This window comes from Rhipicephalus microplus, chromosome X (assembly GCF_043290135.1).
Source record: "Rhipicephalus microplus isolate Deutch F79 chromosome X, USDA_Rmic, whole genome shotgun sequence".
NCBI classification, from domain to species: Eukaryota; Metazoa; Arthropoda; class Arachnida; order Ixodida; family Ixodidae; genus Rhipicephalus; species Rhipicephalus microplus.
In genome coordinates, this window is record NC_134710.1 from 211,700,429 (window position 1) to 211,725,953 (window position 25,525).

At 44.7% G+C, this 25,525-nt stretch overlaps 1 protein-coding gene across 2 annotated transcripts in view; it reads right to left on the bottom strand.

Moving 5' to 3' along the window:
- LOC119187710 (cell division cycle and apoptosis regulator protein 1) overlaps window positions 1-25,525 on the bottom strand; it is a 274,460-nt gene that overhangs the window by 233,712 nt on the left and 15,223 nt on the right. The window contains exons 5-6 of one of the 2 annotated variants that reach the window (XM_037435791.2): window positions 8,288-8,320; window positions 521-562 (exon numbers count right to left, since the gene is read on the bottom strand). In XM_037435791.2, coding sequence (XP_037291688.1) covers window positions 521-562; window positions 8,288-8,320 — 75 coding nt within the window. The remainder of the gene's footprint in view (window positions 1-520; window positions 563-8,287; window positions 8,321-25,525) is intronic. The other variant, XM_037435792.2, reaches the window with a different exon arrangement.

A 25,525-nucleotide genomic window follows, 5' to 3' on the forward strand; every position in this document is an offset into this window, starting at 1 on the left:
GTGGCGCACGCATTTAAGAAGCGCTGCATCAGCAACGCTCTCGACGGCACTGATGACGACATGCTATGGGTGGCGGCTAGCGATAAGCAGTCGTCGTCAGAGAAGAGCTTTGACAGCTCGGAGGACTGAGTCTGTGAACTATTCCGCATTTTTCTTTTTTTTTACTGGTCAAGGTAAGGGAGTCGACCTACATTCCGCCTCGACATATATTCGCATTTTACGGTAGTTATTTGCAATAATTTTTCCTACCACAGCCACCAAATTCTTTTATCCTAATCTGCTGCAGCTCCTGCCAGTACATGAGCACAGTCGATCAGAAACAGCATAATTGTAAGAAAATTTCAGCACATTCATCTTCTAAGTTTCCCTGTCCAGATAAATCTTACTGGCCATTCAACCCAAGCATGACAAGCACGCTCTTTGTTAAGTCTGTACGAAAACTATAGGGCTGCCAGAGAGCCAGAATACACTCACATTCAAGACTGCATACGAGACTAAGCCATAGTATCGGCATTCCTACCTGAGGTGATGTGGCTAGTGATGCTGGAATTGCAAGGCCAGGCTACACAATGAACAAAAAAAAAGCACATTAAAATTAGCAGACATGTGCATGACAAAATTTGCAAAGGCTGTAAATTCTACTGTTCTTACTTTGGCAGAGCAACTACCTAGTATATATTGTGAAAAAGAATTATTAAATTGTGCTGTCTTCTAGACTATAGTCGGTGAAACTTCATCTTGACAGTGGAGCGAAGGCTACAGAGGGCTTCCTCACATTCATGTTGCTCCTCAAGTAGTATGGCAGCTTGAGGCTGATTTCAGCTTTGCTCGCTCGCATTGTTAACGTGTTTAGAAATTATACACACGAAAAATGTAAATGAGAGAAACATTTAGATTGTTCAGTGTAAACTTTAGTGTCATATTACGAGTATATTTTCATGGGATAACTAAACAGTGTGTTTTTAGCAACACTCTGATTCACTAAATCATAGATGTCATCTTTACTTCGAAAAATTGGCATGCTGAAAAGATGGTGCTGTCTAAAAAATGAAAAGAAAAGGAAGTCCTTCTTGCAAAGTGAACAATAACTGTTTTTCCTATGACTTCCAGCAACTATTTGATTCTTGTAAGATATGAAGCACTGTTTTTATCAGCAAGGCAAGTCAGAAAGTACTAGTTATATTTCATAAAGTGGTAGCAGGCATGCGTTTCAATTTAGTAGCTTGCACAGGCCTACCAAGAAAAGTTGTTTCCGAGTACACCTCGATTGATGCTGTGGTAAACATGTCAATGGCTCATGTTTGCGAGTTATTCACACCAACTGAATATACTGAATGTTTTTAGTACCCAGCTAAACCTTCAAAATGTTTGCTTGGATGAAATAAGGCATAAACATAAAGCACTGGTGCATCTGCCACAGTATCGATGAAGGTAAAACGTAGAAAGCCACACTCTAAAATGCTGTTTCCTACAATTTATACATATTTACAGTGAAACCTCATTAAAAAAACATGTGTGCCATAACTACGAACTACACATTAACCACCAAGCACAAATACGCAACTCCATACCTGCCAACCTGGCAACGAAGAAATTCATAAAACCCCCGAGTGGGAAAGGGGGGTGGGGTTTATTTTCTGAATTATTTTCCCAATTTTGGCACTATAAAAAAACAAAAACATCGCAAAAAACAAGAGGGGAGGTTACAAACACAAGCACAAACATCAACGTTGCGGTCTCATAATGGCTTGGAGTGGCCGAACACACGAAGGTAGGGTTTCCCAGTAAGGTGAGAGTCTCAAAGGGGGAGCGGAATGCTCCCGAAGTTTTGCATCATCAAAACAACTAGCAAAAAAATCAACTTTCGTCAAAACAACTAGCCTATGTCTTCAAACGTGAGCGGACGATACGGCGCAGCGAAAGCGCGGGTCATAGCTTTGGCTTTGCTCGCTACTAGATTCATTGAACAGGAATGCCAAAACGCTTCTACTTTTTTCCGTACTGCCTTTAATCTACCACTGCGTCAGCCACGTGCCCTCAGAGCCCGTAGATTGCTATCACATTGCTGCGATTGCGGTTTTGTGCGCGGCAGTTGCGACAAACAGTAGTTTTATTTTCAATCCACGTGGCTTCAAAACTAAATCTTTTTATGCTATCTATGATCGCAACTGCCACGGTTTTGAGCACAGAGTTTGCTGAAAATAGCGTTGCTTTGACTGATCGAGTGTTGGCTGCACGCATATTTTCGGAGTTCTGAAGGTAACGTCTTCGCCATACATGTTTGCGTCGAACGACCACGGTTTCGTTCACAGCGGTTGTGGTAACGAAAACCACACGCACTGTAGAAGACAGTGCGTGTCTTGTACAGTGCATGTGCTGGTCGCATGCATACTTCTGAAGCTTTGAGCATGCTGCTCTCTATCGGTCTTCGTTCGACAGTTTCAGTACTGAAGTTCATATCTCACGACGAGACCAGCAAAAGTGTTCGGAACATTCCTATTTCGGCCCAATGTACACATAAATTTGGCTGGGAATTCCACGAATTCGTATCTGCCGTGATTTTGCGTCACACTGTACGTTTAGATGAACGCCTCTCAAATTCCTTTGTAATGAAATGCGGTGGGCTCACAAAAAGCCTGGAACAAACTGACCTGCATTTTTGTCAATGCGGGCAGATCTCGCACACAAATTTAGATTTCCGAGAGATTTTTATGGCAACTGTAAAAAACGGGAGAAACGGTCGAAATCCAGGAGTCTCCCGTACAATGCGGGAGACTTGGCAAGTGTGTGATGATAATAACAGCAATACATATTGTTTTATCCTGGTGGCGGAATATAGCACAACGCTGTGCTTGTCGCCTCTGCGACTAGCTACAGCAATGTGGTGTAACCAATCACAGAGGTCACGCTTTTTTTTAATCGGAAACTAAATAAGTTCTGTAAAATTCCAGGCAAGATTCGCAAAATTGTAAGCACGGTGAAATTCGAACATTTTACGGGAAAATCGGAAGAGTTGGCAGGTATACAACTCCTGACCTGGGACACAAAGCTGTGATGCACACGATGCTGCATCATCTGCCATCTGTTGAAAGCGTCCAGACAGTTGCCATAAGCAACAGTCCGAATGCCTTCAACACTCGCCGATATTGTCTAAGGGGGAATATTAGTGTGCATTATGGTATACGCATACATTTAAATGTAAACATTCTGACAGAAGTCTGTCCAGCTAGGTGAAAGATTAAGGAAGTTGAATTACCTACAGCCACAATGTTGGAGAAAACCCGGCGTTTCAAGACTGACTTGGTCGCTTCCTCAGGAGTGACTGTAATGGTCAGGGAAGCATTGACGCGCCTTGTCCTTGGCTGTCTTTCCCTTTACCTCACGTTTCGGAAGCCGTGCCCGTAGATTAGAGGCATTGTTCCCAGGGACCAGTTCACATTCATCGGTATGTGTTGTATGTTCCAGGACTCGAGCAACAGCCTCCTTTCCAGATTCTTTTCCGTTTCTATGACAGAAGCACCGTTGAAGTCAATCTTACGGTCATGCTTCTTGTGGTGTTTCGGTTTTGATTTCATGGTTGCCACGGTTTCATGTAAAGTATTTCGCCCTCAGTAGGCGCTACCCTGTGTATACATGCGCGGCATTGCACATAATAAAGGAGTTCCTGCTTGGCGACTACCGGCTGCTGCGAACTTCTTATCCGCCGGCGCTTCAGCGCCATGCCTTGTGTTCTCAATGCGCCGCGTCCGCCGCACGATACTACGTTTTGGCGATCCACGTGCATTCCACGTGGATCCTCGTGCATCAGCCGTCAACGTGGGCATCAAGCCTTCTTCCTCGTGCTGTCGACAGCACTCGTGCAAGCTGTCCCACCGCTGCTGTATTTCCTGCATACATTCCTACTTTTGGACACTTTTCGTGCCAGTCCGGTCACAAAGCCTACCGATGTGCACGTCTCTCCTAAACTGCCTTCTCAACGCTCTCTTCAGCAAGCATGAATGCGGCCATCCCTCTGCTTCTGTACCTTCAGTGCCACGGTGTACCGCCTATTCCATGGAGGCAGTGGCGTCCTGTGTTACAGGTCTACATCGACGCCGCTGCCAGGGACACCACCCCGTAGCACAAAAAGGTGCTGCTCCTGAACGCATTGGGCATCGAGGGACTTAACACCTACCTTCGTGCCACCAAAGATGAGATGGGAGCTGACCGGCCTACTCAGGAGACGCTGCCGAACGTGTTCGACGCAGCCCTGCGCTGCTGAATGAACTACTTGACCCTCAACCCGACACGGCGTGTCTGCGCGCCCACTTCGAAGCCCTGCGTCAGGGCCCAGACCAATCGGCGGTAGAATTCATTCAGGAAGTATGCCGAGTAGCCAGGCCTAGTGAAATCGGCGCGGGGAGCGATATCCTCGCCTTCGACCAGATCATCTCTGGCATCGCATCGCCGCACCTCCAAAGAACTTTTTTCAAGATGGGCAAGGGCTTAACACTACAGAAGGCGCTCCACGTAGTGAGAGAGGAGGAGCGCATCGACCGCGCGTTGCTACAGTTATCTGGAGCGCAAGTCGATGCCAAGTCGTCGCGTCAGATTTAAGATGGTGGCTCAGCTCACCGAGCGATTCAAGATGCCAGGCCAAATGGCGGCCGTCCTCCCCAAGCTTCGGTGCAAAATGGCGCTGGCGGGACTTCTCCTGTGTGCAACTCCTCGCCCTTCGCTGCTGCGGACACCTTCTCTCCAGCTTCGCCGCCGGCTCGCGCGGGTGCCTGCCACCGCTGCGGCTCGACTCGGCATTAGCCAACTCCGCCGATGGTCCTGCCAGGGGCCGGACGTGTTCGCGGTGCGGACGTTGTGGACATTTTGCGCAGGCCTGCCGCACTACTACGGAGTCGACCGATCATCAAGGCACATTGACAGTGACCAATACAGTTACTGTCCTGCAAGTGGACGAAATGGTCACCACTATTGGACTTCTTCATCTTCCCATACGGATCAAAGGATCCACCTTTAACATGCTCATCAACACTGGGGCAGCTGCATCATTACTCCACATCCGAGATTATAAAAGGAACTTTTTGCATATCAAGTTGCTACCTTCGCACCTCATTCTACAGAATTACTCAAAGCAAGCCATTAATAATCATGGCTATTTTAAGGCAACAGTCTCGAAATGCAACTGTGCCACAATTCCCTTCTACGTCACGGACAAAGGCACCTCGCTCCTGGGTTAGATGCCATCCGAGCTCTGAAGATAATCATCAGAGGTGAGACCCTCACTTGTTCTCTCACCGAATCCTCGGCGGTTCTGGCGAATGTGCCACCGGAGTATCACCACCTGTTTTCGTCAGACATCGGCAACGTCTGGAATTTTATTCACCGTGTCAAGCATCGACCTGGTGTGCAGCCAATGGCGGCCAAACTGCGTCGTCTTCCCTTCTTGCTGAGGCAACAAGTTGCCGACCAAGTGCAACGACTAGAGTCAACTAGCATCATTGAGAGGGTGGATGCTTCGGACCGGGTGTCTCCCTTGGTTGTCGTCCGCAAGACGGTCGATTCCATCTGACTGTGTGACGATCTCCGTGAGCCGAACAAGGCCATTGTAGTGGACGGGTTCCCTCTACTTCACATCGAACTATTACAACAGTTAACAAGTGCTAAAATTTTTTCTAAACTTGATCTTGCATCTGCATACCACCAGGTTGAGTTAGCGGAGAAGAGTTGTGACGTTACTACTTTTGTGTTTCATGAAGGGCTTTACAGATTTCGCAGTGTGCTTCAAGCTGGCATCTGCGCCAGCTATTTTCCAAAAAATTATGAGCGATGTAGTGAAGGGGTGTCCAGGTCTTGTCTGTTACTCAGACGACATTTTGTAGTGGGGCCGTAATCGGGAAGAGCATGATGTGCACTTGAAAGGTGTCTTGTCTAAAATAAATTTCTGTGGCATGAAGCTTAACAACAAGTGTGTATTTGCTGCTCCTGAAATTGCACTCTTAGGTCATAACATAAGAGCTCGCGGTTTATCACCGGTTGAGCCTAAGGTCGCTGCCATTTTTGAGGCCCCTGTTCCTACTGATGTTAAAGCACTCCAAGCGACATTTGGTCGGCGGTGGCTGCTGCCTTGCGAAGCTTCCGTAGCCAACCGGGTTGATCACGGCGGCAGGGCCACCTCACGAGAGGAGACGGCAGAGGGCCACACTTTCGCACCGCTCCCAAGTGCAATTTCACAACTGACAGAATCTAGTAAAATTAGCCTTAACTGCCTGTTAAATGGGATAAGCTATCATGGTGAGAGTCACTCTTTTTTAGTATCCAAATATGATTCAATGATCAGATGCAATAAGACTGCTAATCACGTAAATGATAGCATGAATACAAGAAAGCTTGCAAGTTGTCACAGTATATGGCCTAACCAGATCACGATACTTTGCTTACTGTCATGTCTATTACGCCATTTCATACAGAAAACTTAGTTTAAAATTCATGCAGCATGTTCTTTGTAGATCAGAACACGATTTCAAGAAGAAAAATAATGAAACAAAGGCGGAACAGATGAAAGGTCACATGTGAAAGAGGTCCAACATCGTAAAACACACTGAAGAACATATTCGTCTTGTGTTCTAGAGAAGAAAAGCACCTCAATCTAAATGCAATGCATTCAAGAAACTGCACATTGCAAAGGACTCAATGATGACCCAGTGCCTTTTAATGATGGAATATCATTTGTACAACTTTAAAAGCCGTTTTATCAGAATGACTTTTTTGTCTCGAGCTTCACTTTTTCCACTGATTTTTCAGCAATCGCTGGGTCTACTTCAGTTGGGCTTTTTGTTCTACAGTCGACTCTAGTTAATTCAAACAGGCAGGAACCTCTGTATTTTCTTTGAATTATAAAAACATGTGAATTATCAGGAGTTCCTAGATATATGACTGTGGGTGAGATGACACCACTCATTATAATTAGGCACCGATTTTTATTAAATTTAAAAACTTTTTAAGCATTTTAAGCCTTTACTACACGCAATGAACAGAGAGCAGAGGTTTAAGGTCCACAACCACAAGTTTTTTGGCCATTTACTGCTGATCAGACCTCTTAAAGAAATCGTGGTTTGCCAACTGCTTCTTTGCTATATGTGCCTTCAGCACAAAGCTCTTTATATCGGTTGAGAAGCATCGGAGTTTCCCATGTGTGTGCTTCGTTTCAAACATTCGTTTACTAGCAAAGCCTTTTTCTTTAAAGGACTGAGGCACTTATTTTTCATTTTTAGACAGTTGGATTTATAAAAGCATGCAAATTTTTAAATAGTAGTGGGAAAGTAGCAGATATTTTCTGGTATAGAACCGCGAAAAGTATGAATTAACTGAACGATAAAGTTTGAATTAAGAGGCTTTTAAATACATTGAAAAAATAGAAGGCTAACAAAAAAATTTAATTTTGTTTGAATTAACCAAAAGTATAAATTATTAGCATTAAAATTATCCCGAGTCCACTGTATATTACATGAATTACAGTGCCAGGCATGTCATTATTGCTTTTTCAGATTAGCTTTTTGATAATTAGCTAATTAACATGTTGCACACAGCCTCGACACCTGTTGCACAATCATTACATGAAAAATGAGTGACTATTTGTGCTGCAAATAAAAAATCTATGAATGTCATCCATCAATCAGATGTCTTAGAATGCATTGTGTTTTGAATGAGTTTCCCATTACATATTTTAAGCGAGATCCCAAGGAGAAATAATGTATATTTAAAACTTCTGAAGATATGTTCATAAAATTTCAACAGTAGCATTAAAAAACATTTCCAACAAGTGTGCAATTTTCATCAAATTCTGCTAAGAAATAAGAAAATTGAAACCAAAAGCCATATCCCCCCTTAAGTGTCCTACTATCTGTATTGTGTACAAGGACAGCTTTCACCATTATGTACTTATTGCAGTTCTAGTAGGCAGTGATTACTTTACACTTTACATGCGTTAAAATGTAACATGTTCAGCTAGGAACTCCAGGCATCAAACCTTTATATTACACTATGGTTGTTGTTTACTAGCTAAAACAAATTTTAAAAAATGTAAACAAACGAGATGAGATCAACATGCCCCAACTTGCTCAAACTCACAAGATTACTCATACAAAATTCACCTTAAAAACATGCAAACAAGAGTTATATCAATCAATAAGAGTACACTTTCACTCCTCCAAGCTCAATGTTATTAAGAGCGGCTAATGTTAGTAAGAGCCATCAAGAATACTGTTTGCAACTTGTGTATCAAGTTGTCATTTACCTGTGACAGAACAGTTGTGGCCTGCAGTGCATTCTGGAAAGAGATAGAATGATAGTACAAATGTTAAGTTGCTACAGCAAGAAGTTCAAAGTTCATAACAAAGCATATATAGGTGAAGGCATTGAAACAGCTTACCGAGCAATTTTTGGAGCAGAAGAGTGTTAAAACTCTATCTAAAGAAACTTGATTCAACAATGAAATTTCCATTCAATGGCAGGTACCTATGTTTAATACTGTAGTCAAACCGATTTAACAACGCTAATCAGACTGAAAATTCAATTTAACAAAACTTTTCCTGCTAAAAATCAATAAAAATTTAGAGATTTCTCCCTTTTTGACACAGGAGAGTTCTTTGCACATGCACACTAATGCTGTCAAGTTAAAATGTGTATCTTTCCTAGTCACAACTAGTTTTATTTTGACGAGGCTACACACCACCTACACCCATGCACGAAACAACCGGCGGATTTTGTAGCATTTTGTGCTCCCACAGGGACACTACAGTGATTGCTTTGCTCATTTTGTCGTTCACCCGAAAGACTGCAGTGATCGTACCCTCGCAACCATCTTTGTATTCACTGCCATTGTTCTACTTGACTTCGTATGACAGCAGCTGGCACAGCTTCACGTCACCATCTACGCGTTCCGCATCACTTGGACATGGGAGGCTCCAAGCCTCGGGGCACACTCGCGGACTTCAAATGTGCATGCATGGGTTATTGGCAACACATTACCGTGGCAGCTTCTAAGTGTTGCTATGCAATATTATCAGATTTGAAAAGACTGAAAACTTTCTTCCATGATTTTACTAAATTTTATATTCAATACCAAGCTTGGTCATCACTTCGATAAAAGAAGGTTTATTTGTGTTTTTAATATAAAAGAATGAACATTCCTGAAGCCACCTATATTAGAATAGGAGCAGCTCAATTTTCGCTGGATTGTCTAAATGTGGAATGCCAGCAAAATAAACAATCACAGCTCTTACATTATGCTTTCTTTTTTGGATGAATTTGTTCACGAGCAAAATCCTAGTTTGACATCACTTGGGTGGAGAATGTTCAACATACCATAACCTTTTGTTCAAATGGACTTAAAATATCAATTTAGTATTTTATTCCATACAGTTCAGATAGCAGATTCTTGCAATATGCCAATTTATTTTGCAATTCTCTCACTTTAGAGAAAATCATGCTCCCACAGGCACAAGAAATGTATGATATTTAAATAACTACAGATTGTAAAAAGAAATTATTAATTGCATAATTGAAATCAATACACAAATATGTACAACCTCAGTAAATTTTATAACAAGTAATTTTAAAATTTTTGTCTTTTCTTTAGATATTAAGATAAGTCACCACCTTCAAAAAAAGAAATTTCACAATTGTAGTCCTAAAGTTACATTTATACTCCTGGCTGGTAAGGCTTCAGTAGTTCTGAACTGTAAAATGATGAAAATACTAAAAAATAGAAAAAATAGAACTTATAAAAACCAATATGTGCCAAAATATGCGTGTTGAGCCAATAGTCATAACTAAAATTGGTGTGCCCAATTCAAACACACCTTGTCAGGTGCGTTATGAGGACAATAACCGGCTCCTCTAACCTTCACAGTAACCTTCACAGTCTGTCACAAAAAGACTGATACGATAAAGTTGGTATCCTGCAGGTTTACACTGCACACAATTGGCCATAGCGCGATAAGTTATCACTCGTTTTATATCATTGAGCTTGAATGGACAGTTCCATGTATAAAAAAATAGCTTGAGAAACTTTATGTTAAAAAATTCATTAGATAGAGACTTAGCAGTGTTTGTACAATTGTCGGATGAAAAAATATATTTTGAGGAAAGAAGGCTTTAAAATTTGAAGAAAATGCCCATGTAGAAAAATTTATATATCAAATACACCGTGCTCACATCTTGGGCCTATCTTTGAAGTGATGCAATCTTTTTTTGGGCAAACTAAAGCACTTTTTTTTGCTTTTTTTTCCTACCGCCGTCACCCTCTGTGGAGGTTGACGGAGGTAGAAACGTAAACCCTCTGTGGAGCACTGGGTGCTCCACAGAGAGTTCACGCTTGGTGTATTGATTCGTTAACTTGTGTTAACACTTCCTTTTCATTCTATACTTCGCCATATTTCATAGAGAACTATAACTGCCTTCTTGAAAAGTCAGAACTAAATCCAAGAGCTCAAACTAAACAACTCAGCATCACAGGGCCCCTGACACCAAAAACAGAAACCTTAAGATGTTTCAGTGACACCAAAATTGGTCAGAATTAATGACACTAGCATAAATTATATATGTGAGAGCACTTACAATTGAACATCAGCATTACCCAGACAACGCTACAAATTATAGCAAAAAAAAAAGTGAAAAACAAAATCTCACTGTTACCACCACCGTGCTCCTATGAGAGTTTCCGGTCACTGCCTCGTCATCTGCACCGTTATATGACCACAGTGAGTACCACGTTTGCTTAAGATACAAAAGCCTCTGGTAGTGGGGAAAATTGCAGCCATGAGTGTAACCCATGGGTACCACTACCCTCCGTGATTAACTTAAATGCCTGCCAGCAGAAAACAAGACAGCTTCACTGCAACATAGTAGTGTCACAAAGGCAGAGTGTCGCCTGCTCGTCGCTGCGTCAGATCGTCATAATGCATAGGTCGACACTTTGAGGGACTACTCACTCAACACAATTTTTTCAGCCTTTGCACTCACTCACGTTTATACTCATGTCTACTCACTCTCATAGGCCCTCACTCACATTCATACTCATGCCTACTCACACTCACTCGTGTTTATACTCACTCCTACTTACACTCAGAGTACTCACTCACTTCATACTCACTCTTTCTCACACTCAAAGTACTCACTCACATTCAAACTCACTCCTACTCACACTCATGCATACTCACTCACATTCATACTCAGTCCTACTCACACTCACGAGCTCTCACTCACTCCTACTCACACTCATGAATACTCACTCACGTTCATACCACGAAGAAAGAGTAGACAGGAGGGTAAACTCAGCTCCTCTCTGCGCCGCGATTGTGTCACCCTCTGAAACGGCGGCGAACGTCGTGACAGCGTCACCTACAGAACTGCGGCAGAACTGCCGTGGCGGAGCAGCAGACGCAAGAAGTGTGGAGCCCACTCTTGGCATCTGCTTGCATGCTTATTCTCGCTGCTCAGCGTATTAGTGCATAGCTCAGATGCACTCGCTAAACGAGACGGCAAATCGTTACGCCAAGTTTTCGGTACGCTAGCAAGAGCGCCTTAGGAGAGAGACCATACCACCATAGTTTCACGACGCTGTCCACAAGCCCTAAACAGGTTCGCTTTCACTCTTTCACCTTTGCATGCGAGGGTAGAAATATTATTTGTGGAAACATGGCATATAATATCTGCTAATAAAAAAAACATAAAGGGGGAGCTTTTCATATTAAAGAAAAATTTTTAAATTAGGAACGAAAAACACGAAAAACATTTTGTTCATATGTCTTTTCTCTTTCGAAGCTAGTGTTATCTTGGAACTTCCTGATGACCAATCGTTCTGCCAAGCTACAACAACCAAGCACGTAAAACTCAGAACCCCGCTTTTTTCGCTATGTAGCTTGCCTGGAAGTTTGGAGGTTCGTAAAATATTCGCCAAAGACTTCTGAATCGTGACGAGTATCCTCTACATTCGCTAGTTTAGCATTGCTTTTATCGGTAATTTCAGCGATATTCTGGCCAGTTCTTGGCTTCATTTCTGGGTACGAGTAAGTAAAACCTCTGCTCAAAAACTTAAGGTGCCACTTCAGCGAGTCACAAGATTTTTGGCCGGTCAGGGATGTCTGTAAATTTAAACTTAGAATAGTGTTGCGCCTGCCGACCGTTCCACTGAGAAAATAATTTTCCTAGACGCTGTCGCTTCCCTTCCATTGTCTATCTCCTCTTCACATAGCCCTCGCCTATTCTCGCCGCTGTTCTTGGTCAGACGAAGCGTTGGAAGGTCGAATTTTTTTTTTTACGCAGAATTAATTCATAGCCCGAGGCAGTTTCTGCTCTTCTGTTCAAATCAATTGCCGTCTGCTCAAACGTGCTTCAACAATGTCCGTCTTTCTTTCGCGCGCAGTAGTTCTGTATGATAATATTATCTCGAAGAACGTATAAAATCTATCCTCAAGCTACACAATGAGTGATTTTAGGCACGCGCCCAGCTACGCTTAGACATCGTATGTTTTTTTTTTTTTTTTAATTCTACCACATTGTTTTTTTCGTTCTCCGAACAGCATCTAATCCAACACTTATAATTAAAAATGCTGGTGCTAAGACACTCTACTTGCTTCATTTTGTTTTGGCAAACCACGCCGCCGAAAAGCTTTCATAGCTGCATCCAGTAGCTCAGCAGAGTTGGCAAGAGGCAGATGTAGCAGATGAGACTCGGGTGCGTCAGAAACCGCGGGCGCGCGCGCTTTTCTCCCGCGGCGGAAAACGAATGGTTTTGTGCGTCACCGCAAGGATCACTGCGCGCACGTTCACCAACCGGCTTTCCCAGGGTGACATTATCGCGGAGCACGCTTACGCTGTCCCGGAGTTTCCCCTCCTGTCTTTCTTGCTCAGTGGTTCACATTTACGAATACTCACACTCATGAGTACTCACTCATGTTCAAACTCACTTCTACTCACACTGATAAGTACTCACTCACATTAATACTCTCTCCTTTTCACACTCAAGAGTCAGGTGCGTAGCCAGAAATTCTTTTTCGGGAGGGGGTGGCACCACTTTGATTTCAGGAGGGGCACCCTCTTAAAATGGCCATATTTCACTCTCCATGCCACGGCGAAAAAAAATTTCGAGGGGGGGGGGGGGGGTAGGGGGAGCACATGCCCAGTGTGCTACCCCCAGGCTAAGCCTTGCTCAGAGTACTCACTCACGTTCATACTCCTACTCACACTCACGAGCCCTCACTCACTCCTAGTCACACTCATGAGCACTCTTCATACTCACGGATACTCACACTGATGAGTATTTACTCACGTTCAAACTCACTTCTACTTACTAAAATGAGTACTCACTCACGTTCATACTCACTCATACTGATGCTCAAAGTACTCACTCACATTCATACTCACTCCTACTCACACACATTCACACTCACTCCTGCTCACACTCACGAGTGCTCACTCACATTCATACTCACTCTTACTCATGAGTACTCACGTTCTACTCACTCCTACTCACACTCATCAGTACTCACTCATACTCGCACTCACCACGTTCAAATGTGTATGAGTGAGTACTACATGAGTACTCACTCACGTTCATACTCACTCATACTGATGCTCAAAGTACTCACTCACATTCATACTCACTCGTACTCACACTACTCACACATGTTCATACTCACTCCTGCTCACATTCACGAGTACTCACTCACATTCATACTCACTCTTACTCATGAGTACTCACGTTCTACTCACTCCTAATCACACTCATCAGTACTCACTCATACTCGCACTCACCACGTTCAAATGTGTATGAGTGAGTACTACATGAGTACTCACTCACGTTCATACTCACTCATACTGATGCTCAAAGTACTCACTCACATTCATATTCACTCGTACTCACACTACTCACACACGTTCATACTCACTCCTGCTCACACTCACGAGTACTCACTCACATTCATACTCACTCTAACTCATGAGTACTCACGTTCTACTCACTCCTACTCACACTCATCAGTACTCACTCATACTCGCACTCACCACTTTCAAATGTGTATGAGTGAGTGTGAGTGAGTGTACTCATGAGTGAGAATGTCGAGCTATGTCATGATGCAACCATTCGCCAATCTTTGCTGTTCAAATAAAGAATAACAGCCAGCGTGACGAAATCAGCTATGTCTTTTGGCTGGAAAACATGAAGAGTCTAGCTTTCGAACCTAGTTTTCATAGTAGGCGTTGATGGCGAGAACAGCCCAGCAGTGCAAGTGTGCAAATTGCAGGAGCAACAAGCAATTACAACTTCGCATACACCGCAAATTCTGCCAAACTGACCTTTATTCATTTCTTATATTCCCAGAATTAATGGGTAAATCATGACGCGCCGAGATTGCGACAAGCACGCGATATGCTGCCCGCACGTCACCACTGTGCTGAAGGGAAACATGTCTTGCAGGCACACATTTCAGTTCATCACAAGACCCCCCTCCCCCCCTTCTTGCACTAAATGGCTGGAGTGCTTCCGCTACCACTCACTAGTATCGCTACGTTGCATCGCCTTGTGGCTCTTAAAAAATGTCGTTTCAGCGGATTTGCAGTCAAATCGAGATCAGAAATCAGCACATGGCGCCCAAGTTTTCAAGTTAACCAGGCTGGTGCTGACCACCACTTCATATTATCCGGTCAGACTTACATTGCAAAAATACAAGATCGCAGAAATATTGCGAATTAAGTGGGATTTTCAAACAACCGAGTTTGAATTAATGAGATTTTACTGTATGCAGTGCGTTATTTCATCACTATAGAATTGTTGAGTCAGTGCTCTGGGCATCTTCTTCTGTATGTCTTGCTTTATTGCAGTGTTCCTGGTAGTATGTACAACCAACAGGCCCTGCCAGTCGCAGTTTAGTGTAGTGAAAGTTGGGAAAAATAATAATACAAAAATGAAAGCTGTGCAAATATTAATATTTTGGGTGTGAATCAAATTGAATTTTAAAATATTTCTAGGACATATTTTTTTTAATACTCAAACCTCATTATAACAAAGTTGAATCTCACACGAAAAGTTTGTTACCTATATCTGAAAATTCGTTATAAAAGTACATTCCTAACACTATATCAATTGCAAGACTATTTTTTATTTACTTTGTTATAACCAATATTTCATTATATTGAGGTTTGAGCATATTCTTACAAAGAAACGTATATTTGCAGATATTTACGATGATTACACGCGACGGCAATGCCTGGCACACTGGCGGGCTGGGACCAGTCTCTATCCACTTCGTAGTCTTTTCTTTCAGGCAGGGACCCTCCACCGCTTTATGCCCCAATCCCACTACTGCCTTGTGGCACTACCCCGCGGCGTTAAAGCGCGGACTCGGCGCTTGTCACAAAAGGGGAGTGTTGGGTGACACATAAGGCTTCAGTCTTACGAGGTGCACAACAGTGGATGGTGGTGGTGTTGAGTGCGCTTCGTGGACGACTCACTGTATCTCGTAGGTGAGGGTGGTGATCTTGCGCAGGACTCTGTATGATCCGTCATAGCGAAATAAAAGTTTTTCTGAGAGGCCGATGTGACGACATGGGGTCCACAAGAGTACGAGAGAACCTGGTGCATAGGAAACTTCGTGGTGGTGACGATTGTATCGATCTTTCTGAGAGGCTTGAGAAAGTATGAGTCGTTCTCGGGCAATCTGTCGTGCTGCGTCGGCTCGCTCTATGGCATCGCGGACGTATGTGACAGGGGAGCTTGAACCAGCGGGAAGGAGTGTATCAAGAGGCAGAGAGGGTTCCCGTCCATAAAGAACGTAGAACGGGGAATAGCCTGCAGTGTCATGTCTGGAGGAGTTGTAAGCGAAAGTGACGTAGGGTAACGTTGCGTCCCAGTCACGGTGGTCTGGAGAAACATACATTTATAACATGTCCGATATAGTGCGATTCAGGCGCTCTGCAAGTCCATTAGTTTGTGGATGGTATGCCGTTGTGAACTTGTGGTTTGTGGAACAGGAACGTACGATATCCTGGACGACGCGAGATAAAAAGTATCGGCCTTGGTCAGTAACGAGCTGTCGAGGAGCGCCGTGATGCAATATGATGTCATGCAGTAGAAAGTCGGCGACATCGGTAGCGCAGCTGGTTGGAAGAGCGCGGGTGATCGCGTAACGTGTCGCGTAGTCGGTCGCCACGGCAACCCATTTGTTCCCGGATGCAGAAGTGGGAAATGGCCCGAGAAGGTCGAGCCCTACGCAGTAGAATGATTCAGCGGGGATCTCAATAGGGTTAAGAAGGCTAGCTGGAAGCGATGTTGGTCGTTTTCGACGTTGACAAAGGTCGCAGCTGGCGACATACTTTTGCACAGAGCGATATAGGCGTGGCCAGAAAAAACGGCGCCGGACGCGATCATAAGTGCGGGTGACTCCCAGGTGACCAGCGGCAGGTTCATTGTGAAGCTGTCGGAGAACATCTACACGCAAATGGGAAGGCACGACGAGAAGGCGGTCAGGACCATTAGGGCGCATGTTGTGGCGGTAGAGAACACCTTCATGAAAGAAATACAAGTTCAGAGAAGTGGGTGCAGTAGCGGAACTCGGCTTTCTATGATGGGAAGTAAATCCGGGTCGCGGCGTTGCTCAGAAGCGATATCAAGAAAGTTAGATATTGATAAGACGCAAGCCTCCGTAGCTCTCTCTGTGGCGTCTGGTGGATCCACTGGATACCGCGACAGGCAGTCGGCGTCTTGATGGAAGTGACCAGATTTATACACGACCGAGAAGGTGTATTCTTGGAGGCGGAGAGACCAACGACCGAGACGTCCCGTGGGATCCCTGAGCGAGGAAAGCCAGCAGAGTGCATGATGATCAGTTACAACAGTAAAACTGCGGCCGAAGCGGTACGGGCGAAATTTAGCGACAGCCCAAACAAGAGCAAGACACTCTCTTTCAGTGATGAAATAGTTCCTCTCGGCAGGGGATAAAAGGCGGCTGGCGTAGGCGATGACACGGTCACGTCCATGCTGACGCTGAGCTAAAACAGCACCAATTCCGTGGCCACTCCCGTCCGTACGAACTTCTGTCTGGGCAGTCTGATCGAAGTGGGCTAATATTGGCGTAGTCGTGAGGGCTGCAATGAGCGCCGAAAATGCAGCACTTTGAGGCGAATTCCAAGTAAATGGGACATCTTTTTTAAGAAGCTCGGTGAGAGGCCGCGCAATATCGGCGAAATTCCGGATGAAGCGGCGAAAATAGGAGCACAAAACAAGGAAGCTCCGGACATCCTTAAGAGAAGAGGGCACAGGAAATTGAGTCACTGCGCGAATTTTGTCCGGATCGGGCTGTACCCCAGATGTGTTAACGAAGTGACCAAGTACAGTTCCAAGTACAGACCAAGTACAGACCAAGTACAGACCAAGTACATCTCCATGTCCCAGCCAGCATTTTTTCCGGAGTCGACACATTTTCTATTGTAGCAAAGCCTGAAAAGACAGCTTTCGTGCAATGCAAGAACATAATGAGGAGAAGCATATTAAAAATATGAAGGGGCTTCATTAAATTTGACATTATTGGTGTTCGGGAAGTTTGAATAGTAAAATTCCAGTGTAAATCGAATCACATAACAAAAAACTATTTAAAAAATATTCAAAATTTCCAATAATCGCACACTCACGGGTTGAACAGGCTACATGGGTCTAGGAGCAGTTCTGGGATCAGGGAAAAGTGCCTTTTGTAGCAGGCTTGGAGCATCCAGAAAGGCCTTTTATTGCGATAGCAGTTATATGGGCACTCTCGGCTAGAGTTTGCCGCCGGCGCCACTCACCGTATATGTATACGTATCGATATATACGAAGATGTAACATAGAAAAAGACTCCAGCGTGGAATCAAACTTGGGTCCTCTGCATTGCGAGTGCGAGTAGTAACCACCGAGTCACTGCGGAGCACGTCCTTCAACGTTCAAACGGCAAGCTATTTATATCTACCACTTACCGCTGCCACAGTCCCTTAATACCGTTCTGGTCACGAAACTTCTCCGTCACTCTATGGGAGAGCTTGATATGGTGCCAAGAGCGGCCGCTACGCGGTGCAAGCCGTCCTAGAGGGGCCATCGCCCCGCTGCGCCCGGCAGGGCGCACTGGCCGCGGCGGCATCCCGAAGGCGTTGTGTGGTGGCAGCTCGCGGTTTCTGCATCAGCGAAACGCGAACTTCATGTGCCAGTGCACCGTGCTCAAGGTGGATGGCATGAAAATTCGAATGAACAATGCCTAAGACGTGCTGTGTGACGGGTTGCAGCTCCGGATACCGAAGCAACAAAGAAAAGGCGTCGCTCTTCTGTTTCCCAAGTAGCGCCGAACTCCGAGAGAAATGGAAACGAGCTATACCGCGGTTGGAAGCTGGCGGTTTCAGCTTCGAAAGTAAGAACGTTCGGGAGTGCGAAAAGCATTTTGATGCCAGCGACGCTGTGAGAACCGACGAGCACATCGTGAACGGGGTGGTCGTGTCGCTTCAGCGAGAGAGACCGAGGCTTCGCACGAACGCCGTTCCAAGAATTTTTGACGGGCTCCCGGCGTACCTGACAAAGCCACAAACAAAATCGAGGGGCTATTTGAAAGTACCTAGCAGCCGTCTTCTTGCTCTCCTGAAAATTGTTGAAGAACATGTAGAGACATACACGGTGCAAAACATTGCATGCGGTGACATGTACGCGAGGATTGTTGAGGGCATTTTGCTCGACAGCCGCACAGCGTCAGCAAGTGTAGGTTGTCTGTTGCACTTTTTAGGGACAACAGCTGAGGTTGTACACTTTTTTTTGAGATGTTGATTACATTTCTTCACTCGAGAAAAAAACAAAGCCTCGCGGGCAACTGTGCGCAGTTCATGCCCTGCAAGTGGTGGGCGGAAGCCACAGTGTTAAGCATAATGGCTGTGTATGTGAGCACGCCTTCCCATCTGTATATAGTGTTGTATATCTGGTATACATTACACTGTAATATTTTCGTACTATTCATATTTATCTGCATGTAGTGTAAATAGTGTATATTCAAATACAGTTTATTTTAGGCAGTGAGCTAAGGCTGCACTCTGTTATTGAAACGAAATACACATTGTACAGTAGAGTCACAGATTGTGTAACATTGCTCAGAACAGCTGCAATAGTTTCTTGTGCTTTTCTTCTCCAAAGTGTTGTTCTCAGTGTATTTTGTGTAAATAAATGTTTTCCAACTTTCTCCCCATTACATGCACCATATGTGATTCTCCCATTCATAAGTACACACCTGACTACTAGGCGGCATATCATTAGCACCAAATTTAAGATTTATTGCATGCCTTAAATCATAACCGCCCTTACTCCCCTCCCACCCAAAAAATAAAAACAAATGTGTGATGAGGTACCTCGGTGGTGGCAGAGGCGGCCAAGCGGCTAGCACTGGCATCAAAAGGAATTATTAGGCTTCTGTACTTCCGTTCTTGGAGAAATCATGGGTTGTCGGCCGGTAAATAATAATGCCCTAAACAGTAAACACAAGGAAACGTCAAGCGGTGGGTGTCCCGTGTAAACTGCGTGGAAAGAAGTGATCAATCAAATGTTGGGCACGTTTAGAGCGGTCGCGAAAGCCCTCGGCATCGAAAGTCCCCGCGTCAAAAAAGCGATCGGCGCTCACAAACGTGTGTCCAAAACAACTGCGCATTTGGGTATAAACTCAATTGAAAGGTCTGGAATAAAACTTCTGGCTCAACCATTCAGTTCATTTGAATAGTTGGGTAGTAGCGCGCGAGAGGCGAGCCGGATATAAACCAATGTGATTGCTCCTGTACTACCCTGTCGTGTTTCATTTCGTTCACCTTCCTCCCCCTATTAGCGGCCCTACCAGAATATAAAGCTCACCTACCGCATAAACATAATCGCCCTTTGGCCGGGCGCAAATACAAACATGTTGTCGAGCAGATCAAGTCGCTGCTCACATCAAGAGCATCGTCTTTCAACACTTGCGAGCTATAGCTCGCAAGTACCGCTTTGAGGCATCGTAAGTATGCATATAATTGGGCTATGAGACAACTATTGACACAATGCGTTATCGCGCGGTGTGAGAACACTTTTAATGCGCTGCTGTTTATAAGGTGGGCCCGCACTTCCAAGTAAACTACGCGTGCGTTCCAAAGTAAACAGCTCTCATTCGTCGTCGACACTGGATCCCGTTTCAACTTATTTATCTGGTGGCATTGATGCGTTCAGAGACGTTTAAAAAAAGGTAACAGGAAGAACAGCACGCACATAATCGCGTCGAAACGTCGGCCGCAGTGCGCATACAAGCCCAGCAGTGGCGGCGGCTTGTGGCCCCCATACGACGGGTGGCGCCTCTAGCGACAGATTTTGTCCCTATATCAACCTTCGGGCGGAGTTTCGTGACCAGAAAAGCATTGAAGGACTCTGCCGCTGCTGACAGGCATCTCAGGGGGGGGGGGGGGGGGGGAATCATTGTGTTTTCAGCACTACCAGTAAGATGGTGAAATGAGCACGCGTCGCCACATCGCGCGGCGCCCTCATCCTCCATTAGGGAGCCTACATGACCTGGCTACTTATCGTCCACGCGTACTTTGCCCCGGGGTGATGCTCCCTAACACTCCTTTATCTCGCGGTGGGGAGAATCGTACGTCTTGGCTGGCCTCTGGCTTTACATGGAACGATTCTGTTGCAGTTACCGGACACACAAAGGTCACTGCAATCATTACAGTCTCCGTTTGCGAAAAGCGTGCACTTTTCAGACACAGCAAAGTAACAACTCGGACGCTTATTCATAAGCATCTGTACCTGTGAGTACGTTTTGTGCGTCGTTTGTGGGTGAGGAACGTGGGGCACGTTTCTATCTGCATTCCATTCTCCACGTGAACTTCAAATTTGTTGCTATCGTGTTCATTTCTTCGCCTTTGCAGCTAAGCTGACTTTTTTCAAGCAAGTTCAGAGCAGTCATGCAGAACTTTCAGAGCAGATGTCGCCACGTTACACAGCACTTGTAAAGTAACATTAGTGTGATACTGCATTTTTCGAACACTAAGCTAAGTTTTGCAATAGCGCTGTAGCAACAGCAATCACTCTCAATGGGCTTTTGCCATCGCCGTTGCCGTTGTGGTTTTCGTTCGTCGCAGATATGCTGTCCATGAGAAGCATAGCCGAGGCGCGTTCCCACAGCCTAAAACCCCAGTGCCTTTCTCTCGGAACGAGTATCAAGCAGAGAGAAGCAGCAAAGCGATAAGAATGTGGCAACTTCGACGGTCCGTGAGCCAACGTTCCTACAGGCATTTCCTCCGTAATGGCTTCTTTGGGGAGGTAGCGTGGCCGACCGACTTCGTAGGTCGCGACTAAGCCATTAAGTCACTTGTGCGACGGCGTCACTCGAGCAGCAATTGCGAACTCTGCATCTAATGGTGCCATCGCTAGCGTGCGCACTAGCTGGGCAGCTATAAGTGAGCGGCATGCATACACTTCTATGTACTGCACTTCCACTGCGAAGAGACTGTGCAAAAAGTACTGCCCACCCTGGAGTCGCCATGCTCTCTTACAACAGCGTTTTGTAGACTTATGCGAGATCAAATAAAAAATTTGTTACTATTGCATTCATTGTTTCACTCTTGCAATTAAGCTATTTCTTTTCTGAATACTGCCATCAAATTAAAAAAAAAATCACTGCTCCACTACAAAGGTGAAGCAATGAATGCAATAGCAAAAAATTGTAATGTTATACGAAGTAAGGCTGGCAGCTAACTTTTTTAGATCTGATCTCGCGTAACCTTCTAAAATGCTGGTACAAGAGAATACAGCCGCACCAGCAAAGGATGCTTTTTCCGCAGTTTCTTCGCGTTAAGAGAACAGCACGTAGAAGGGACCACGAGCCATTTGAGCTTATACCTGCCAAGTTGGAGTGCGCCAGCAATCGCAGCCACGCTCTTGGAAAAGAAGTTCTGCTCGAGCGATCACAGCCTTGATGAAACCACAGTTTTGAAAAAACCAAGAACGCAATGTTTCAGCCATGTTTTCAGGCAGGGGCTGATGGCTGTCGCACTTTGCGGATGAATTCGGGTGCTGTGATGCAGGATGGCGCAGGTAAACAAGTTTGGCGCGCAATGACGCAAATGGGGCAGCTGTTCCACCCCTGCACACCTCTAAAAAAACTATTACAAGAACAGAGCAACGCAATGGTCCGAAATAATAGTCGTCATATAGACCTTTGCATCGGGCGAGGAAGTCCGGTTTGGCAACCAACGCATTCCTCTTCACTGGCATGCGGGCAACGGCTTGGAATGTGTGTGTTGATTCTGGTATGTGAGGAGTTATCAAGCAATTTGCCGTGTATTAAGCTAACCTGCGGGTGTTGTTTTTTTATTGGTATTGATTGATTGATTGATTGATTGATTGATTGATTGATTGATTGATTGATTGATTGATTGATACGTGGGGTTTAACGTCCCAAAACCACCATATGATTATGAAAGACGTTGTAGTGGAGGGCTCTGGGAAATTCGACCACCTGGGGTTCTTCAACATGCACCCGAATCCGAGCACATGGGCCTACAACATTTCCACCTCCATCGGAAATGCAGCCGCCGCCAGCCGGGATTCGATCCCACGACCTGCAGGTCAGCAGCCAAGTACCTTAGCTGATAGACCACCGCGGCGGGGCTCTTCACTGATATGACGGCCAAGAATTGGTCATCAGGAAGTCACTGCACTGTTTTTAAGTGCAATAACAACTACAAAAAAAGGAAACTACGGTCGGAAGAAATACGTCATGTGCATCACTAGACGCGAAGTTTTTGTGGCTGTGAAGTCTTTATGTTGCATCGTTTTCTTGTTGATGAGGAGCAGCGGCTTCTATGGCTGGCAAACTTAAACCAGAAAAACTGTATCTTTCGCGGGTACTCTGGTATGTTCAGAGCACTTTTTCTCATGCGAACAAACCGCAACGACTTCGACACCAATGCTTATCCTCGGCTATGAACGGAAGATACGCAGCCTGCAGCTATTCCGACGATGAATATATTTCGCCAATAAACAGCCCTACGTAACATTTCTCTCTATCGCAGGTCAAAGTACTGTGGCACTGAGAGTCACTCAAATATCCCGATTAAAAAAAATATATAAAAAGGGGACGCGCAGGCACGTCAGCGTCGTTTGATGTAAGAGCTGTATTCAAATGCACACCTTAAAAACAAACGAGCGAGTAAGATACAGTAATTCCTTCAGAGTTGAGAAACAACTTAGACAACAGTTAGTGCGCAGTTAACTAAAACAGTCAGTGCCACGAAATAAAGACCAACCACTACACTCCGACGCCCAGCTTCATGCAAGAGCGGTAGCCGATGCGACGGCGTGGTGTAAAGAAATCTTGTTAAAAAAGCGGATGACTACAGCTCAAGAAAGATATTCACTATACTCTCGAAGTGTTGTTGCTCATTCTGGAAAAGAAAGACCTGAAAATACTGCGCATTCTTCGAGCAGAAAGTCAGTGCTATGAATATACTGCATCAACAAAGGTGGACTCGTTCAGGGCACTGTATAATAAAACAATTGACCCTAAAATACTTGAACCTTGTCAGAAAATCACATAGACTCATTTTCTGAAGAACCTGCACCACGTCAGCCGAAATTTACCACGTAAAATAGAAGGCAAGCCGCACGCTTGCCTTCTATGCAAACAGCGAGATTTCCGCATGCCAGATGGGTTGCCAGACCAGAAAAAGGCCGCCCGCCAGCAAGATGGCGGCGCCCACGAAAGAAACGGCTATACCTATAACTTCCCTGCAATTAGAGCCAAGAAAACAGGTTTGGGGAGTAGACCAACATTCAACAGCAGACTAAGCGTACTTTACACTTTATCTCAGTTGAGGATAACCAAAAGGGTGATGCCACTCACAGCATTCACGTGTAGCATGCACCACTGCCTTCGCTATCGTGGCAGCACTCACAATGCGCGCTGTTTCTAGTGCTGGCTGCACCTGCACACACTTACTGTGCTCTCATGATCCATCATGCCCTCATCTCCTGCCTCCACTACTCTCTTGTTTAGCACTCGCTGGCGCCGACCCGTTAAGACACGCAGTAGTCACTTGGCCGGATCCCATAGAAGTCAGACATATGCACGCTTGAACTCGCTCCATTCACATACAATGAACATGAACGAAGATCAACAACCACGTCCTACCAGACTGATAACTCACATAGTCCACAAGTTCACATAAAAGGACTTCAAATATTATTGAGACCGTACATTCACCATCAAAATGCCATACCAAAAAGCTGACCCAGATAGCACTATCACATCCCTTGAATGCTCATAAGGATACCTACAATGTTTACAGCGAAAGCTGTTATGAGGTCACAACACAGGTCGCGTCGCCAGTGTCCATATTCAATATTGCAGGAAATAACAAAAAATTCATTAAACAAGAAACACCAAGTCCACAATGGGATTCTACCACTGAGTCACGCCACGGCTACCGATATTCTACTACTGAGCCATGCCACGGCTTCAAACTTAGTTGGAAACTAGCCTTAGGCAGACTTGATGTAGGAAAGGAATCGAGTTATTATGAGGAATGAAGCGTTTTAGAACAGCTAAGGAATAACCAGGTGTCACACAATGCAAATTGCACAATTAGTGGGTTGTTGAATGCTCTAACCCTTTAGCAAAGCTTGATCTTGTTCCTTTATTAACTGTGGCCCATACCCAGTGTGGAGGATTGTTGGAATTACAAAAGCTTCTGGCAAAATTCTTTATTATCATCAGCCACAGCACTAAAAATTACTCTGAATTCCTTGCAGGTGAGCAGCAGATGGGTTTAAAAAAATGTTCAACGATTCAGAGTACTTGGTACTCCACTATGAGAGAGCATAAAGTCGTCTTTATACGACATCAGCCTAGAAGTGCATGCCTGCCTACTACAAAATGATTTTCAAAATTTCCAGTTTTTGCTGTGACAGTGCTGTGCGTTTCGTGCAGGCCTGGCGTTTTTTTTTAATATATTTTAACCATGCAAATTGAACAGAAGTGTTGCGCTGTTAGGCATGTGGACTAAAAACCATTTCCCAGCATAGAAGAAACAGTTTGGGTGAGAGCATTGTGCAATGTGATAGAAACGAAAGTACAGTCGACTCTCGTTAATACAAACTCGAGGGGACGTCTGAATTTTGTTTGAATCATCGAGAATATGTGATCCAAGCTAGGTGACACCTAAATTATGATTAGGAATTGATTTTATCACATTTAAAAAATTTTTAAGCGTTCGTAAACCCTAGCTGCACCCAATGAACAAAAAGCAGATGTGAAAGATACACAAGTTTATTAGCCATTTCATTCTGATCAGACCTTTTAAAGAAGTCGTGAATTGCCAACTGCTTCTTTGCTATATGTGCCTTGAGCACAAACCTCATTATACTAGTTGAGAAACATCACGGTTCATTGTCCGTGTGCTTTATTTAAAACATTTGTTTACTAGCAAAGCCTTCTTCCTCAAAGGCCAT